Source organism: Phocoena phocoena, chromosome 4, assembly GCF_963924675.1.
Source record: "Phocoena phocoena chromosome 4, mPhoPho1.1, whole genome shotgun sequence".
NCBI lineage: Eukaryota > Metazoa > Chordata > Mammalia > Artiodactyla > Phocoenidae > Phocoena > Phocoena phocoena.
Window position 1 is genome coordinate 77992830 of NC_089222.1, and position 19414 is coordinate 78012243.

The window sequence follows — 19414 nt, forward strand, 5'->3', positions numbered from 1 at the left end:
GTTGGTCAGTGACTGCAGTGGGGTATGACTTAATCCTTGTAGAACTGTTTGGTGAGCAACGCCCTTTGTTCTTCTTTGTTTACAGACATTTAAAACTATAAGAACATAAGCACACAGTCCACTAGCTGTCGGAGCAGTGACGTCAACACAATTTGTGTAGCCCCTGGAAAGCACCGTACTTTTGTGAGAGAATAAGTGTGAAAAGGGCAGATACTGTCGTAGTATTATTATGAAAATAGTTTAGACCTCACAGACCCCTGAAAAGGTCTTGGAGAAGTGATAAACTAAAGTATTGCACTGGATTACTGCATCAGGCTATGGAAAGGGTTGTCTTTAATCTTAAGGTTAAAATTGTGTTTTTTACTTTTAAATTTAATCAAGAGTATTGTTAAGTGTTGTAAATGGTTCTAATTATTTAGCAAGTGCATAATTAATTTCTAATTAATGTTAAATAATAGTTAATACTTCCTGGTTGAAATTATCTCATTTAAGAAAACAACTATATTTGGAAACTGTGTTCAATGTACATTTAAAGTTGGGTTCTCTTACATTGCAGCTCCTCAGTTTGAAACCACATGTAGTTACGTAGAAGCTACACTTGAAGATTTTCTGACCTGGAACTGTGACCGATCTAGTATTTCTGGACCATTTAGAGACTATGATCATTCCAAATTCTGGGCTTATGCTGACTATAAATATTTTGTCAGTTTATTTGAAAACAAGACAGATATTTTCCAGGTAAGTCAGTACATTTCTTTTAATCATAGTATAACTTGTTCTTGAGAAAAGATCACAAATTAGAATCTCCTTGGTACTTTTTTCCTCACTGTCTTTTTCTCTGAAAAGTAGTCACCGTGAGTCTTGACTGTCCTATTTACTCAAGCCCAGAGATTTGCTCAAAGGAAGTATAATGTTTGGCCTACAAAGATGAGCAGCCTTCTTCTTATTTTCCTAGTCACCAGACTTCCTGCACACTCTCTCCTTTGCCTTTAAACAGCACCTGAGCTGATTTGGAGTATATCAGAAACATAGACTGTGTGTACAACTTCCTTTCCTCCTGACCTACATCTAAGTCCTTGTTCTGTCAGTGAGGCAGATGGAGGTACAAAGCTGATGACATGAAGAAGCATTCCTAGAATCCTAGAAGCCTTCCGGGCTGCTGCTGCCGTCTCTCTCTGCTCTGGGGTGTTTAGTACAGGTTTGTGGCCTGAAGCAGAGAGTGCTGGGCTCCCAGTGTTTGACTGTAGAAGTCCTGCAGAAGGATGGGGGTGCTTGCAGAAGTAAGAACGTGGAAGTTCTTTGCCACGCGTTGACGTAACTGACGGCAGTTTGCAGACTACCATATCCTCTCTTCAAAGTGTTTTCTACCTCAAACTGCCAGTTCAGTTTGTGGGGTGATTTTGCAAACTCCCTGCTCTGGTTTCTGTGTGTCTTAAGCATCGGCCAGCAACAGGAGTAGTCCCAGAAAGCTGTTTGAATGACTCTGCCTTGCCCAGCGTCAGGTCGAGGTTCTACAGTCCTTCATCCTGCCCCTACAGGATATATTTTGCCATCACAGGAGGCTGTTCACCCACCTGCTCTTCTGCCGGTCACCACCACTCTCCCTCTGGACTTCCCTCTCATACAGGCTGATTGTCCTTGGACTCTTGAGTCATTTTCCATTCAGCTTATATTTTTTCTCTTTCACTTTGAGTGAAGGTTTGGATGCTGGTGCTTTCATAGTTATAATATTATCATACAGCTATCAATACTTTGTATCTTTCCTTTATTAAATTTTTTAATGTTTTACTTAAATTTTGGTTTTTGTAAAAAAAAAAAAAAGGAAAAACACATCACTTGCCCCATAATTGTTAGTTGAGGATACTTTTTTTTTCTCACAACAGTAAAAGAAATGCACTGGTTTTGAAAACATTCAGTAGATGTTTTCTGAATCCAAAGTCTATACCAAATCTATTATTTACTCATTTTTAAATGATAACTTTGAGGTAATTTTTTTAATAACCTTAATTGTGATTACTCTATGGATCTTTAATCCTCGACCTTTTAGATATCATAGTTAACTTTTAGAGTATCTTATTAATATTTCTCATACCCTAACCAACCCTGTATATTAGACTAGTACTTTATTACTCCATATTTCAGGTAAAACACTGTAATAGTAATATTTATCAAGTACTCATACTTGGTGCTTTTCTAAGTGCTTTACCTTTATAATCCCCACAGTAACCCTATGATTTAATAATTATCCCTATTTTAAGAAAAATGAGGGCTTCCCTGGTGGCACAGTGGTTAAGAATCCGCCTGCGAATGCATGGGATGCGGGTTTGAGCCCTGGTCTGGGAAGATCCCACATGCCACGGAGCAACTAAGCCCGTGCGCCACAACTACTGAGCCTGTGCTCTAGAGCCCTCGAGCCACAACGAGCCACAACTACTGAAGACCATGTGCCTAGAGCCCGTGCTCCGCAACAAGCGAAGCCACCGCAATGAGAAGCCCGTGCACTGCAACGAAGAGTAACACCCGCTCGCAGCAACTAGAGAAAGCCTGCGGGCAGCAAGAAGACCCAACGCAGCCATAAATAAACAGACAAACAAATAAATAAATTTATTAAAAAAACGAAAAGTGAGGCACCAAGAGATTAAGTTAAACCTTTTCTGAAATTATACAACTAAGAAAAGAATAAACTAAGCAGTCTGCCTCCACAAGCTTTAACTACTGCACTATCTGCCTGCAGGGGGTCTGGATACGTTCAGTCCTGTGAGGACTACCCAGCTGGGATGAAGGACTTCTGTCTGTGCTGGATCTAGGCTCACTCTGCCTTGGGTGAATCTCTAATCTGACCCCATCAGTTGTTCTGTTTCAGCCCAGGCACGGTAGCACTGCAGAAACGTGTCCTATTTATTAAGTGTGGGTATAAAAGGCAGCCTTTTGGTAATGTGCTGGAATTCTAATTGAGCCCTTATAAAATCTGATATTTTTAGTTAATGAGTTTTCTTCAGCTCACATTACGGTGATTAATTCTCTAGATTAGAACACGCAAATCTGCTATGAACAACCAAGTCCATTAAGATTATATCATTTTTTTATCTCAGGGTTTTCTGAGCATGAAGTGATCTTACATCAAAGGTACCTAAGTTGTTTTACTTTTACCACTATAATTCATTCAGTCACTAAATCTTACTACTTATTGTTTCAAGCCTTCTTCCGTCTGTCATAAAACGGTGGGTAGTTAAACATTAAAACTGGTAATTTTTTTAATGTTTATTTGGAATAAACTCATTGTATGTGAATTTAAGTGACATTTTTATGAAAGTAATTATATTCCAAATTTCTTTTTAATGTTATGAGAGTAGTGGCATTGTTTTACATTGTTGTCTCTTTAGTGTCTGGCTTAATAGAAGACAGCTGGTTTCTTCTGTCCGCTTCATTCAGTCTTGCGATTTTTGGTTTGTTTTAAGTATATGAAGAATATCTTGCTTTACACACATATGCAGCTGAAAAAGAGGGGAGCATTTTGGCAACCTTTTTAGATAAGTGTGGATTTTTTTGATACTCCACCAAATTTGGGTTGTTTCTACCACTAATGAGTAGTCTCTTAAAAGTTCGTTTGTTGCAGTCAAGAATCGGAACCCATGGGCTTCCCTGGTGGTGCAGTGGTTGAGAGTCCGCCTGCCGATGCAGGGGACACGGGTTCGTGCCCTGGTCCGGGAAGATCCCACACGCCATGGAGTGGCTGGGCCTGTGAGCCATGGCCACTGAGCTTGCGCGTCTGGAGCCTGTGCTCCACAACGGGAGAGGCCACAACAGTGAGAGACCCGCGTACCCCCCCCAAAAAAAAGAAAAAACAAAAAGAATCTGAACCCATGATCAATGAACCCTTCCTAGTCTTTCAGTAAAATCCATTGGTCTATCTTGCATGGAATGGATCTTTTGTAATACTTTTCGTTGGCCATTTGGAAAATATTGGTTTACTAAGCTATATAGATCTTCGAAATGTTGATGCATCTTTGTATACTTTATTATAAAAAAAGTAACATTAGTTAATAGTATCACCATTCTCATCAGAAAAGTCTTTTAAGTTTTAGGAAGCTTTCTAGCTGATGAGTTTCAAGATACAAGTTTCCAAGATAATTTTTATTCTATTCAAAATATTTTCTTGTGATTTCCCTTGCGATTTTTTCATTGACTTATGGTTTACTTAGAAGTATAATGTTTAGTTTGCATATATTTGGGGATTTTCGAGCTGTCTTTCTGTTACTAATTTCTAATTCTGTTGTGTTCAGAGAACATACTTTGTATGATTTCAGTCCTTTTAAATTTATTGTTTTATAGCCCAGAATATAGTCAATCTTGATAGCTTGTGCACTTGAAAATAATGTGTATTCTGCTGTTTTTGTCTTTTATAAATGTCAATTAAGTTGATTGTTCATGTCCCCTATATCCCTACTGATTTTACGTACACTTGTTTTACCCATTATATAGAGACAGGTATTAAAATTTCTCAACTATAATTGCATATTTATTTCTTTTTCAGTTTAGGTTGGTCAGTTTTTGTTTTGCAGCTGGTAACAGTTTTGGGTCATACACATTTAGGATTATTATGTCCTCTTAATGGATTGCTATTTTATCAAGATGTGATGATCCTCTCTTTCCTGAGTTCTTCCTTGTTCTGATGTCTACTTTGTCCAAAGTCTGCTTTGTTTAGTTTGCCTTTGGTTAGTGTTAGCATGAAGGAGTACTTGCTATATGCTTCCATTTATATAAAATTGTAGAACTTGCAAACAAATGTATAGTGACAGAAAATAGATCAGTGGTTATGTAAGAATGAGGGGGTAGAGAGAGGTTACAAAAGGTTATGGGAAGACTTTTGGACATGATCAAAATGTCATCTTGATTGTAGTGATGGTTTCTCAGGTGTACATGTATGTAAAAAATTCATCAACTTGTACACTTTAAATATACACTGTTTATTGTACATCAGTTATGCCTCATAAGGCTGTTTAAAAAAAAAAAAGAATGCAATGCTATTAGTACACTTTGGTTCCACAGCTTGACAACAGCAGTTTTATTCACCATTGTTTTTGTGCCATCAGTGCAAATGTCAACACAGTGAAATAGGAAAATAACATCTTAGTAGTATTATGAAAATAGTTTCAGCCTCACAGATCCTCTGAAAGGGTCTCAGAGACCTCCCCAGGAGGTCTGTAGACCACTTCGAGAACCTCTGGTCTACATCATCCTTTGTGAAATTACTCTCCTCTAGTTCTGAGTCCTCTTCTAATTATTTCCAAAACAGTTTCTTATGTAAATATGTTAATTATATTCACAGACATTTCATGCCTTTAAATTGTGTAAGGATAATAGCATTTAAGACTCTCCCCAGTATGACTGACGTGACCTGTCTCCTCTGCATGTGTCCCTGAGTAGTCTCCTTGCAGAGTGCTGGACCACCATGTTCTCTCGTCTTCTGGCCTTTGCTCATGCTCTTCTCAATTTCTGCCTATTAAAATCCAGCTTCTTAGGACCCGGCTCAGATTCATCCATGGCTATGAAGCCTTCTCAACCACTCGTACTTACATCCATCCCTTCCTTGCCTTAATTCCTGTATGTTTTATTTGGATTGTTATTTAAATGGCGCATGACATAGAATGCCTATGACTTGTTTCTCTAACAGCATTGTAAGCTCTTTGGGAACAGGGACTATGTTGTATAATTTTTTATTCCCGCAAACTGCTAACATAGTGCTGAATCCATAATGGGTATTTGAATGATTACATAAGTGTATTTTTTTTCCCCTAGTCTTACCATTTCTTGTTTTGCTATTTGGTCTTTAGGGGCCCTTCAGAGGGTGTTTTAACTTAAACCCCACCTTCACCCTTGTCCAGTTTTCTGTGGCTTCTAGTTAATCAATTGTAGCATTTTTCAATCTTGACAAGAAATTCTTGGCTCTCTTCAGCCTTTTGATGAGTTTTGTAAGTTTTTACTTACAGCTTCTACTTAAATTCATTCAGTGATAAATATGTAATATTTATATATACTGATAAATACACTGGTAAATATAGTGGTATTATTGGAAAATATCCTGTAGCCTTAAAGTTGGCCAAAAATTATGATTTTGACATTTAACTGACTTTCATATATGACAAATGAAATTGGCCTCGTTTAGCTATACATCATATCATTGACTGATCTAAGTAAAGCATCTATTTGGAACATTTTATTCTCTACTTCGTGAGGAAGGTAGGGAATTTGTGACAGTACCATAAAATTTCTTTATCTCTGACTCATTAGGTAAGAATGACAGGTGTTACATTTTATAATCATCTATAAGTATCATCGTAATTGAAGCTATTAAGAACCAACATATAGCAAAAGGGATTTGCCCCAAGAACATTTCCCAGGTAGATTCCATTTTGTGTTGTGATTCAGATTGACTGCTGAGAGTCAGGAGCCTTGTTAAGTCACCAGGACACAGAATCTCAAAATGCAGCACATGGAAGATTAGTTCTAGCCTGTCCTGGGCTTTATAACATAGTTATGAGAGTATGTTGAAATTGAGCCAGGTGGCTTAGTGATGTTTAAAGGGGTTTGATGGCCCATGATGCTTTCTGATGAGGCAAATTGGAATGTAAGAATTTGGGTATTTATCCAAGCCTATCTGTGGGTAGAGTTAACTACCTCTTTTCCGTTTGTTACCTGAGGTAATTTTTTCAAGGAGAAAAGGGCCTTAAGTATTTGCTCATTTATAATGTTCATTTAAGGGGCTGTTTGAAGTATTTATCCTTTATAAGTTTTACATTGTAATTATAGTTAATTATACTGTTTTAAAGTTCCATTTTTGTTGGGGTTTTTTCTCTTTTTTTATTCAGATGTAAGTTCATTATAGTATTATGTATATTCAGTTTTCCTATGTGTGTGATCTAGGCATGGAGAATAAACAGAATGAGACAACCTTTAACGTGATAGATAGACTCCAATTAACCATGACCACAAGTCACCCAAACAGTCCGGTAAAAGAACAAATAGTTTTGAATTGGGGTATTCTCAGAGCCTAGAGCTTATACTAGCTCACACCAAATCTAGGCTCTGAGAACACTCCAACTCAAAATATACCATTTTTTAGTGGTAAACAGTTAAGAATGAATTATTTTCTGGTAATGGTAGGCTTTAAAAAAAAGCCACTATTCTGTATTATCAGTATCTTACCAGTTTTTCTTAAGTTCTTTGGTTAAAACAGTAAAATTGGGCTTCCCTGGTGGCTCAGTGGTTAAGAATCCACCTGCCAATGCAGGGGACATGGGTTTGAGCCCTGATCTGGGAAGATCCCACATGCCACGGAGCAACTAAGCCCGTGCGCCACACCTGCTGAGCCTGTGCTTTAGAGTCCGTGAGCCACAACTACTGAGCCCACGTGCCACAACTACTGAAACCCACGTCCCTAGAACCCATGCTCTGAAACAAGAGAAGCCTCTGCAATGAGAAGCCCGTGCACCTAAAGGCAGAGCACCCCCACTCGCCGCAACTAGAGAAAGCCTGCGTATAGCAACGAAGATCCAATGCAGCCAAAAAAAATTTTTTTTTAAAAACCTGTAAAATTATGGAAGATTTGGTTGCTTGTACAGCATTTTTTAAATGGTGTTTGAGTCTGCAACAATTATTTAACTTGTTAATTGGAACAGGTTTAGGAGCGACTTAGTTTCAGCATAAAATTAGATCTAGTCACCTAGATCAGTAACTCAGCAATTTTTGAACATTCGTTGTGCTGTGTTAGGTACCAGGGATGCCAACTTGAATAAAAGACTTGGCTTCCGTGGGAGTTTAAAGTTGAATGTGGGGCCAAGCCTTAAGACAGAAAAGTGTAAAATGTGCTATTAGACTTTAGTACTTTTTCTGACACTATTTTATCATTTAAATGATTGTAATCGTTTTAGAATATTATATATAATCAAGAAGATTGAAGCATATACATTTTCTTGAACTTTTAAAATTACAACCAGATTTTTAGATTCTCTTATTTAAAATGTTGGAGACAATTTTATTAAGCAATTTTTAAAACTCATCCTCATTGCTGTTATGTGTACTTAAAGGAATCCAGTTTCAAAATATTGGAATAACAGAAAGTAGATCGGTGGTTGCTTGGGGCTGAGAGTAGAGGCAGGCAGATTGAAAGCACAGGAGTAAGAGGGAACTTTTTGGGGTAGTAGAAGTATTCTATATTTTGATCATGGTGGTGATTATTCCAGTATATACATTTGTCAGAACTTGCTGAACTGTAGTCTAAAATGGGTATGTTTTATTGTATATAAATTTTACCTCAGTGAAATTAATTTAAAAAGAAAACTAGGCAGTGGAAAATACACTGTTTCTAAATATTTCCTTATGTTGGTATTTAAGCAGTTTCTCCCCAACTAACTCTTATCTTCACAGGTACCACAAAAGTGCGTTGTCATCCTTTATGTCCTGGTTTTTTTATTGGGAAATATGATCACTCTATGTACACAAGAAATAAAACCATTATTATTTATAAATTACATATTATGTTGAGGACATCATGACAAGGCAGAACCATCCAGAGGAAAGACTAGAATAAAGTATCTGTACTACTTTTGTGTTATAAACCAAGTTCATTTTCTTTGGCCAGCCAGTTTTCAACTATGAGTAAATGATGAATTTTGCTTATAACTCTCATTCTGTACAGAAGCTGTGCCATATTTGGTCTTGAAACACTGTAGTGTGTTATTTCCATCCCTCTTAGGTGTCTCTCTTTTTTTTTAATAGTTTTTAAAAAATTAATTTGGTTGAGCTGGGTCTTAGTTGCAGCAGGCGAGCTCCTTAGTTGTGGCAGGCTGTCTCCTTAGTTGCAGCTTGAGAGCTCCTTAGTTGTGGCTCGCTGGCTCTTAGTTGTAGCATGCAAACTCTTAGTTGTGGCATGCATGTGGGATCTAGTTCCCTGACCAGGGATTGAACCCGGGCCCCCTGCGTTGAGAGCGTGGAGTCTTAATCACTGTGCCACTAAGGAAGTCCCTCTCTTAGGTGTCTTTAAACTGCAGATAAATTTCCCAGAATATGTCTGGGAAGAGGCCAGGAATTGGGGCTGATAGGAAACCATTGTGGTTGGCTGTGGGGGAGGATGAAAAAGCAGGACTGAATTCCTGGTTAATTCCTTTAAGTACTGGGGTAACATGTGATATTGTCTTCTAGAATTACCCCTAACCACTAGAGTATCTAATGGACTACTAAATTATAGTACTGCAGCCTTACATTAGCACTTCCATAATAACTGTGGTCTTATTTTTTAATTAAAGAGTTGATTTTCAAGACGTTTTGGTTCTTTTTACTCTTTTGCTGTCTTTTGTAATTTTCATTGCTTGTGTTCTACACATTTTATTTGTATATCAATTGTTTGGACTCAGAACTTTTTTTTTTTTTTCCTGGAGGAACAATGCAGATCTTGGCGGTTAGTTCTCCAGGCTAGCCTGGGGAAGCCTACTGTATTTATAATATGCTCAAAGAATAGTACCATGAAACTCTCCCTACTTCCACCCCGAAGTGTCTACAGACGTATTTCTTCGAGGATATGTTTCTCTGATATAGGGTTTAGGACTGGCATAACTGCAAACCCAAGATAAAGGCTCTGACAGAATGAGATTATTGGGGAAAGACAAGGTTCCATGGGTTAACGTCCTGAATCAGTTTGGGTTAGGCTTAGTTGCTTGTGACAGAAATCCCAGAATGGAAGTTGCCTAACTAAACACATATGGTGAATTCTTTCCTCACCTAAGGGAAGTTTGGAGGTACACTGGCCGGGGCTGGAATGGAGGCTTTGTCATCCCAGAGAACCCAGGTTCTTCCTGTCTTTCTACTCTGTCTTTAGCATGTGGCTTTCATCCTCAAAGCCATCTTGTGTTCCAAGAGAGCCATCACACTGTATTTCAGAAAGGAGGAAGGAAGGACAAACGTGTACTCCCAGCTCTCTGCCTCTCTTTTTTTTTTTTTTTTTTTTTTTTTTTTTTATGCGTTACGCGGGCCTCTCACTGTTGTGGCCTCTCCCGTTGCGGAGGACAGGCTCCGGACGCGCAGGCTCAGCGGCCATGGCTCACGGGCCCAGCCGCTCCGCGGCATGTGGGATCTTCCCAGACCGGGGCACGAACCCGTGTCCCCTGCATCGGCAGGCGGACTCTCAACCACTGCGCCACCAGGGAAGCCCTCTGCCTCTCTTTTAAGGAACTGTCCCAGAAGTCCCATCCAACAACTTTTGCTTAATGGTTAGAATTTAGTTTCATGGCCCCGCTGAACCGCAAGGCAGGCTGGAAAACGGATGTCTCTTAGCTGGGCACATTATCTGTCTGAATAAAGTTGGGAATGAGATATTAAGAAAAGTAGGCAGTTTATGGCACACTCTGTTCATGGAAGGACATGAAAAATTGAAGCAAGATTTACAATTTCTACAAAAAGTACAGTTATTCCAGGGCCTCTGCAGGCAGCAAGTATAGGGACCAGAGAGAATTGCAGCATTAAAGGGAGGGTTCCCAGAATGAGTCTGTACAGCCATCCTTAGTGCATAGCCAAGAATGCCCTTGTCAGCTGGGGAGAGAGGATTTTGAAGCCAGAGGGATTTCTTAGGCAGCCATAGGGCTGGCAGTTTCAAGGGGGGGCCCCTGTGGCCAGATCCCTGGGGCAGGATGATTGATGGTCATTTTATTTAGTGGTTAAGTTGATAGGTTAGCAATCTGCTATACGTCTCACTGAAGAGAGGAAGGGAAAAGCACAAAGTTCATATCTCTCAATTAAGTACTAATGCATTAGTACTTATTGAGGGATCAAGACAGAGAAAGACAAAAGCAAATATCAAGCATTCTTGACCTCTTAATTTATTGTCCGGTTGTGTGATCATGATAGAATTGCCTTCTGGCATATTGGGGAGGGGGTAATTGATTTGTTTATGTTGTTATTTCAAGTTGGTGTCTTCAACTAGATCTTAGAGTTCTTGATAATAGAGATGTTTATGCCTTACACTTTTTGAGGTTCCATCCCCTATTAGCATATCACATATATTATCAGTCAGTAGTTTTTGATTCTATTCGTTGTGCTATAGCAGTGATTCTCAACTCTCCCAGATCTTGCACTCCCTTTAAACAGTTTGTAGATAATACGATTACCTACACATGTAATTCTTTTAAATTGTTAAAATACCTTACCCATAATATAAAGGAGAATTTTCGAGGAAGTAATTTATAATAAACAACATGTATTTTGATGTGTTAATGCTCAATAACTACGCTAGAAGACATAACAGCATAGTCAAGGCCAGGTGTGTGATGAAGTGGACCTCCAAAGCCAACATGTAACGATTTTGAATGGATAGTCCATTTATTCCAGAAACCAGGCCCAACCTTGATGCACGCTGTGGTCTGGGATGCGCCTCCTCTGATGTTGCAGACCCTGGGGGAGCTCGCTGAGTTCTCTGTGACATTCTCGCAGATGGCTGTTGACAGCCACTGTGTGTTGGGAGAATTGTTTAGACTTGGGCACTGGCCTGGGATGACCAAGGAGCTCCAGGACCATACCCACCAGACCTGTATTTTCCCAAGAAAAAAATTCCAGAGTCAAAGCAGAGTAATAAGTCTTCCAGCCGATTAAAAAACATGAAGCCAAAGCTGAGAGTAGATGAATGCAGAAACTAGATTCAAGCTCTGTTGTGTGCTGTGGACTCTGCCAGTTGCTGGGGTCTGTGAGGTGAATATGTGTTCAAAAGACAGAAAATAACTGTAAAATGTGCATGATTGTATATTCACTCTACAAACACCTGTTTTTCAACTACTGTGCTAGGGCTGGAGAGTCACAGACAGCCTTGGTCTCCTCTCCTCAGGGAGCTCATATTCTATAGTGAAATCAGACAAGTGAGTCTAACCGATTGTCCTAACTGTTATGAAGTAAACAAAAATGGGCCAAAATCAGTACAGCAGAGGGACTTCTAAAAGGGTAAGTTGGGAAGCCTTCTCTGAGGAGGTAATATTTAAGCTGATTCCTAAAAAATGAGAAGCTAGCCAAGTGAATGGAGGGTCAAGAGCTTTCTAAGCAGAGTTCAAAGCCCTTGAATGTGAGAAGACTTTGCCTTTTTGGAAAAAAAGAAAGAAAGCCATTGTGATTGAAGCCTGGCCAGCGAGACTGAGAGGGTTAGAGGTGTCAGAGAGGTGAGAGGGGCCTGGTCATGCAGGCCCATGATAGGGGGCATTTGGATCTAATTCTAAGTGCAGAGCAAAGCGGGGACAGGACTTAATATTTTAAGATCACTCTTTGCTGCTTTGAGGAGAATGGGTCAGACAGGCAAAGAATCAAAGTTCTTTGGGAGAGAGAGAGACCAAAAGAGAGAATGACCAGGTTGCATGCGGCAGAGGAGGAAGGGGTTGCGGTGGGGAGTGTGGAAGGGTTCAAGGACATGAAACTTACATTGGGTCTTGAAAGAGAAATGTGAATTGGGGTGTGGGAAGGGCAGCGAGGAGACCAGCCAGGCAGAAGGAACAGCAGAAGCAAAGGCAGGGAGGTGTGTAGCCCATGCTGGGAGAGCAGTAGAGAGGTAGTGTAGCAATAGTCTCATACCAGAACCTGCATCCCCTTTACTGTTCTGAAATGCAGTTTGCAGGTGATATAATTACTTCCACAAATAATTTTTAAAAACGATTAAACTACCCCAGCTATAAAATACAGGAGAACTTAAGCAGAAGTGTGTGATTTGATGTGTAACTATTCAAGCGTCTCTATACTAGAAGACATAATGAATTAATCAGGAGCTTGTACCTACCTACAAGGAAAAGGTTCAGTTTTGAAGAGTTAAGATAAAATTCCACAGAATATTTCCAATATTTTATATTTAACATTTTGAAATGAGGCTAAATGAGTATGTTTGTATCTATACACATAGAGTCACCCTGATGAGACAGTACGAGCACAGACTGATATTGGTGTATACATTGCTAAATCAAATATCATATGAGTTTCAATGCTGCTGGTGACTTAATTTTTCAAAACGGTGAACAACTCTTGATGAAGCTGCAGGAACACAAAGTACAGTCCTCCCTCGACTTACTTAGTAATTGTGTTTCTAGAAAATTCAGTATGTGTTAAAACCGTGCAAAAGTCCTTTGAGGATATATGAAATTAAGAGTTAGAGCTCTGGGGCTTGCCTGGTGGTGCAGTAGTTGAGAGTCCTCCTGCCGATGCAGGGGACACGGGTTCATGCCCCAGTCCGGGAAGATCCCATGGCCGCTGAGCCTGCGCATCTGGAGCCTGTGCTCCGCAATGGGAGAGGCCCGCATACCGCAAAAAAAAAAATAAATAAAAGAGTCAGAGCTCTAATCTCAGGTAACTAAGATCAGATTTTTCAGTGTTATGAAAATTGTGCAAGATACAAAACTTCTGTTGTTTTATTGAGCTGGATCCCTGACCCCCATCCACTGAATACCAAGGCACCCCCCTCCTATATATTATGACAACCAAAAATGTCTCCATGTTTTTTAACAAAAGGACAGAACTGTCCCTCAGTTTCCACATCTGTACAGTAGCTATAACTACCTTCAATCTCATAAGGATTAAATGAGATGATACAAAGAAAATGTTAGTATCAGGGCCTGTCCCACCATATGGATTCCATAACCTGATAGTTAGCAGCTGAAAATATAGGTTTAGCAGTTGAAAATATAGATTTAGTCGTAAATAGAAGAGAAGTTAGGACTGGAGATGAAGGTTTAGGAGTCATGTATGTAGGTTCATTTAAACATTGCAAAGCACCAGGCAGAAACTTAACATTCAATTTAAGAGGGATAAAAGTAGGGTCCCATGGCCTTCTCCTAAACTCTGTAACGTCAAGGATGAAGAGATATGGCTAGGCAACCGTTCATAAGAAAAAGACAGTCAAGCCTAGATTAGCCATGGTATAACTCAGCTGCTTTAAAAAAAAAAAAAAAAAAAAAGCACTGTCTGACAGTGTATTAATAGTGTAATGTCCAGATCATGGAATGTTGAGACCCATATGCAAGGAACTACATAGGCTGTGTCTGGGGTTCATTCTGAGAGCCAGGCTTTAAGAGGGCTGTTGACAAAGGTAGTCAAGAGGAGGGAAACTGGAAGGAGAATTTAATGCTACTGAGTCTAGATATTTGAGAAAAATGATAAAGGAGAAGACATGACCATTTTTCAGATAATTTAAAGACAATAGTTTTTGGCAGAAGAGAACATAAACCTGTTGTTTGTGGAAAACAAATCTAGGACCTTCTTCTGGAAGTTACAAGAAAGCAAATATTGATTTTGTAGTAAGCAATCAACCAGACGCTTGCTCTTTTCAGGGATGATGTAGAATAGAATTTCATGGATAGAGATGATTTCTAAAGACTTTTTCAACTTTTGAAGTGGATGTGGGAATAGACTCCAGGATGGATCACCCCGCCAGTCACCTGTGTTAGTTTCACCGATGTGGCTGCCTAACAGGGTCACTTGTTTCTAGCAAGACCCAATGCAGATTCCTCCTGGGCCTGCACTCATTTCAGAGATTTGACTACCTGTAAATAGCTGAACTCAATTGGCAAGAAATCCCAACTCTCAAGAGCCTGTGGGGAAAGAAAGCCAAAATAGGTAACACTCAATGCTATCTATTTTCTGACAAATTTACTTTGACTTTCTCTCTGCCACTTGCCCCCAAACCCTTCACCCTCTGGTTTTCTCAGCCAGTTTGCAGCTGAAGTTTAGGTCACCCTGATCTAATCATTCCAAAATAATTTTTCCTTTTTTAGTCATTATTGTGTTAGATAATGTTAGATAAGAGGTCAGGGAAGCCTCACGTCAGTTTTTCATATAGTCACCCCCTGACCTAGTAGAAAAACTTTCCTTCTGTGATTCTTTCTGAAGTAGTGCTCTAGAACAGTTTCTCACCTGGGGTTGGTCCACCGACTCCCTCAAAGTGTATGTGAAAGTGTGTGTGTGTGTGTGTGTGTGTGTGCGCGCGCGTGCTCACGTGTGCGTGTGCGTTCATTTCTCTGAGGAGAGGGATATAGGCATTCGTTAGACTCCCAAAGGGGTGTACCTGTAAGAAGATTAAGAGTCACTTAAACCAGCCTCTTCTTAGGTAAGACAGATCCCCCTTTTTTGTTTTTATATTGCGTGTCTTTCATCTACCTTTAGTTAAATTCCAAACTGAGGTGTGGTGGATTGTTCAACAAGGACCAGGTTCATTGGAAGCCTCCTAAGCTCCCTGCTTGGACTGGGAGCCCTTCTTCTGTGATCATAGAGCACTCTCTGCTCACTGCTGTGAGAGCACTTTCTGCGTTATATCGGAAGGGTCCATTTATGGGACTATCTTCCATTATGAGACTTGAAGGGAGGGCCTGTGTTGTATTAATTTTCATAGGTATGTAATAGATGCTCAAAATGCTCTTGACCTGAACCACTTACCCATAATAAGCCAACAGATTCTTCTTTCCCTCCCAAGCAGCCAAGGTTTTAAGCACTTAACCTGAGCCAGGTATTATATTAGGCACTGGGAAAACAGAGGTAAGCTCCCTTCATGGAGCATATGGGCTATATCCAGAGGGGACATGATTTTTGCCACGCCCTGGAGCTGCTGCATTTGAGCCATATGCATTTACAATAGTGCTGACCTTGCAAAAACTCCCCTTTTTATAACAGATATTAGTTATATGCACATATTCTATTTTTACCACTCAAAACAAAAATGAAAAAGCTTTTTCTAGTCTTCCTTAAAACCATCCATTGAAAATGTCTTTCCAAAATCCTCTTTCTCTTTGAGTAGTGTTAATGCTTTGCCTCCAAAAAGAGAAAAGTTTGAAGGTACTGAGTAGTGTCAGCATTTAGGACCATGTTCTGCACATAGAGGTGTTTTTTGTTTTGTTTTTTAAAATTCAAAAGGAAAAATTCATGATTCAAAAAACATAAAATAAAAAATAAAGCAAAACTTTCCTGCCTGGTTCACTAGTGTGTTCTTTTTCTTTTTCAGCTTATACATATCTTAAATTCCATGGATTTGAGTTTATGTCAAACTACGTTCGTAGTTTTCTAACTTTTATTTAAAAGCAGGAACACCCTTTCTTCAAACCTAAATAAAATCAAGCAGAGCAGTTTGCTGAAAGAAAGAGCCTTTGCTGCTATCCCCAGTGCCCTAAGGGGATGCCAGGGAGCCTGGTTTGAGAACTACTGGACCAAATGGTATTTATGGATCAGTAGTTGACTTGGGCAGGATCTGTCCACAGAACTAGACATAAGGAGTGCCAAGTTGAAAGCACTGTGCCGTCTCTTTTTCAAGTTCTTTACACTTAAAGAGTTAATGACCTTGAGGAGCACAGCAAAAGTATTTCAAAAGATATGCTGTGTCTCCCCCACCTGGAGACTCCAGTTTAGTAGGTATGAACTACTATAGATGCTCCAGCATCTATAATTTTAAATAACTCCACTAACCTAGGAGAAGGCTTCTTTCATGTGGTCTTTGAAAGTGCAAAAAGTTAGTACATTACTTATGCCTCAAGATATCTGCACTGCTTAGAGGGAATGTGCCTTTTTGGATTCCTGAGTTAAGCTTCAGAGATTTAAAAAAATACTTCTATTTCCATTGCAGTCACTGTTCCTGCTGCCTGAGCCACTTCCCCCATATATCTGCATAACTGTGTCTAGTGTTTATTGTCAGTCTCCAACCTCTGAAATGTAAGCTTCATTTGGGTGGGCCTTTTTGTCTATTTTGTGTGATTCATCACATGCTCTAGAAGAGTGTCAGGCATGTTATAAACAGACAGTAAATATTTGTTGAATAACTACTATTAGTGGGGTTATTCAGATATGTTATTGGTTAAAAAGACTTCTTGAATTGCTCTGGAAACCTAACCTCTTCCATCTATAGCGATTTCTGTAAGAGAGTGTTCCAAGTGCCCAAAACCAGATGTGTAAGTGAAAATGTGTAACACTCCTATACAACAGAGTTGGTTGGTTCTTGATGGACTGTGACTTTATTTTCAAAACAGGATGTGATGTGGTCTGACTTTGGGTTTCCTGGAAGAAATGGACAGGAAAGTACATTGTGGATCGGCTCCATGGGGGCCCATACACCCTGTCATCTGGACACCTATGGTTGCAACCTAGTATTCCAGGTACAAGGAAGGTAATGCACATGTGCATGCACATGCATGAGGGGGAGAGAGAGAGAGAGAGAGAGAGAGTGTGTGTGTGTGTATGTGTGTGTCTTTGTGTGTTGCCCAGGAGGAGGAATGAGTGTCCGGTAGGGGGCAGGACTCCCTGCTCCATCCTATCAGCCTGCCTCATGACCAGGGCAGATCTCTTAGCCTCTGGTTCAGTCTCCTCCTTTGTGAAATAAGGGGAACCGTATAGATGGTGGTGTCTGTGTGTTGTGTCTCTCAGCCATGGTCAGGATTACTGTCAGAAAGCTGATCCCAGAACTCTAGGAATACACTCCCAGTTCAGCTAGACAGTTGTCTGCTTAGCTCTGTAATGTAAGAGTCTGCATTAGTAGCTGTAGAGTGTAGGGGGTGGGACTCGCTCTCTTGTTTTAGGAGAGCAGTGGGAAAACGATGACCGCTCGAGCCCGCAGGCTTCAGCAGTGCGGCATGAGATTGCCTTGTCCGCGCACGCGTGCTGGCTTTTCAGGAGCGGGAGAACGCCGTGACTGCTCATGCGCATCAGCCCCAGCCAGGGGGCAGGGCCGTGTTGCAGCCTCCCACACTCACAGACTTTAGCCCGGGAGCAGGAGAATGCCGGGACCGTTTGTGCCCACCTGCCTGCGCCAGGGCTGGGAAAGTGCTCTGGTCACTGGAGCTCTCTGGCTTCAGCATTGTGGCAGGGTAGAGCCACGGTTGCCCGCCCCTGCATTCGAGCTTGCCCACCTGTGCCCGCAGGTTAGGTGAGGAGCACAACAATGGCGTCTGCCAGTGCTTCCATCCCGGGGGAGCATTTCCATCATTTCCCACCCCTTCGGTGGATACTGTCAGGTTCTAAATGACTTTCCTTCACGTGTAGTCTCAACACTTTTCAAACTGCTGTTATTTTGCTAGGGTTTGGGGCAAGTGAGATATATGTGAACCCTTTACGAGGGGAGTCTCAGTTTCATGTAGCACTTGGGGACACTTGGACACCTGTCCTGTTGGTTTCCTAAGCCAGCTGTTACGGGGGCTCATCTCTGTGGTTTAGATCCCAGGGGCCGGGGCTCCTGATGTGGGGTGCCAGCCCCTAACTTCCCGGGAGAAGCCTTGTCTGGTGAGGTCCCTTCCTGTTGTGTTCCACCACGTGGGGGCTGAGGGCTTTGGCGGGAGCGTCTCTCTGCCTCTCCTGCTCATCTCGATGTAGTTAGTCCTTTTTATTCTTTATTGTGGAGCACGTGTTCAGCTAGTTCTCAGGTTCTTTTCAGAGGGAACTGGTCTATAGGTACATGTGTATTTTTTGTGTCTGTGGGAGGAGGTAAGTTCAGGGTCTTCCTCTGCTACCATCTTTGAACTGCTCCCCCCACGTGTGAAGTACTTTGAAAACTATAAAACTGTATGAGATAGTTCCTCCTGGATTCCTCAGGTCTTTATTAAGCAGCCTAGAACGTCTGGGTACATTATTAATGCACTGTGGTTACAGCAGTGAATCAAGTGTGCCTGGTCCCTGCCCTTATGGAGTTAATAGTCTGAACCTTAAACTTCGTTAGAGCGGGCATCATTTTAAGTAGCTGCTTTCCGTGTGTTCTGAGTGGAGAAATAAGCCAAAGAAATTCAGTTGGGAAAACATTACCAAAAAATACCTGGGTTCTTTCTGTGATATAAAATTAATATAGCTTTACTTTAACTTTGTCATAGACCATATTTTCTGGCCTCATATAGCTCTGGAGTAATAAAATAACTAACTATTCAGGAAATATTTACTGAGTATCCTGCCGTGCAGATACCATGTGTTACAGTAGGAACAGAGGTGAACAAGTAAGACACCTCTCTGCCCTAAGAGAGTGTATGTACAGTTAGAGTGCAGGGAAGCCCGCGGACTGCTGTGATATATCTAGGCAGAATGAACATGCCCTTGAGGAAGGGTTCGTAGAGCCATGCAACTGAAAAGGAGAAGAGAAAATGTTCCTGTTGGAAAGATTAGGGAAGATTTCAGAGGGGAGTTGCCATCTGGGATGGGTTTCAAAGGGTGGGTGAATGTTCAAAAGACACAGGTGGGAGGAGCAAAGGGACCGTCATGAGCAGAGCCCCAGGAAGGCGTAGGGTATATAGAGGGCCCAGTGCGTTGTCCGTGTAAGTTGTGTGTTAGAGACAGAGGATCAGTAGGAGAGGCAGGGTGGGGCCTGAGGATCTTAATGCCCAGGCAAATACTGCTTATTCTCTGTTCTTTCCGCATCAGAACCGAGAGGTTTTTGAGCCAGGGA

The 19414-nt window shown here is 40.9% G+C and overlaps 1 protein-coding gene across 1 annotated transcript in view; it reads left to right on the forward strand.

Annotated features, from left to right (window-relative positions):
- Positions 1-19414, forward strand: part of HSPBAP1 (HSPB1 associated protein 1) — a 53867-nt gene that overhangs the window by 18803 nt on the left and 15650 nt on the right. The window contains exons 3-4 of the mRNA XM_065876654.1: positions 557-738; positions 17022-17158. Of these exons, the coding sequence (XP_065732726.1) occupies positions 557-738; positions 17022-17158 (319 nt within the window). The remainder of the gene's footprint in view (positions 1-556; positions 739-17021; positions 17159-19414) is intronic.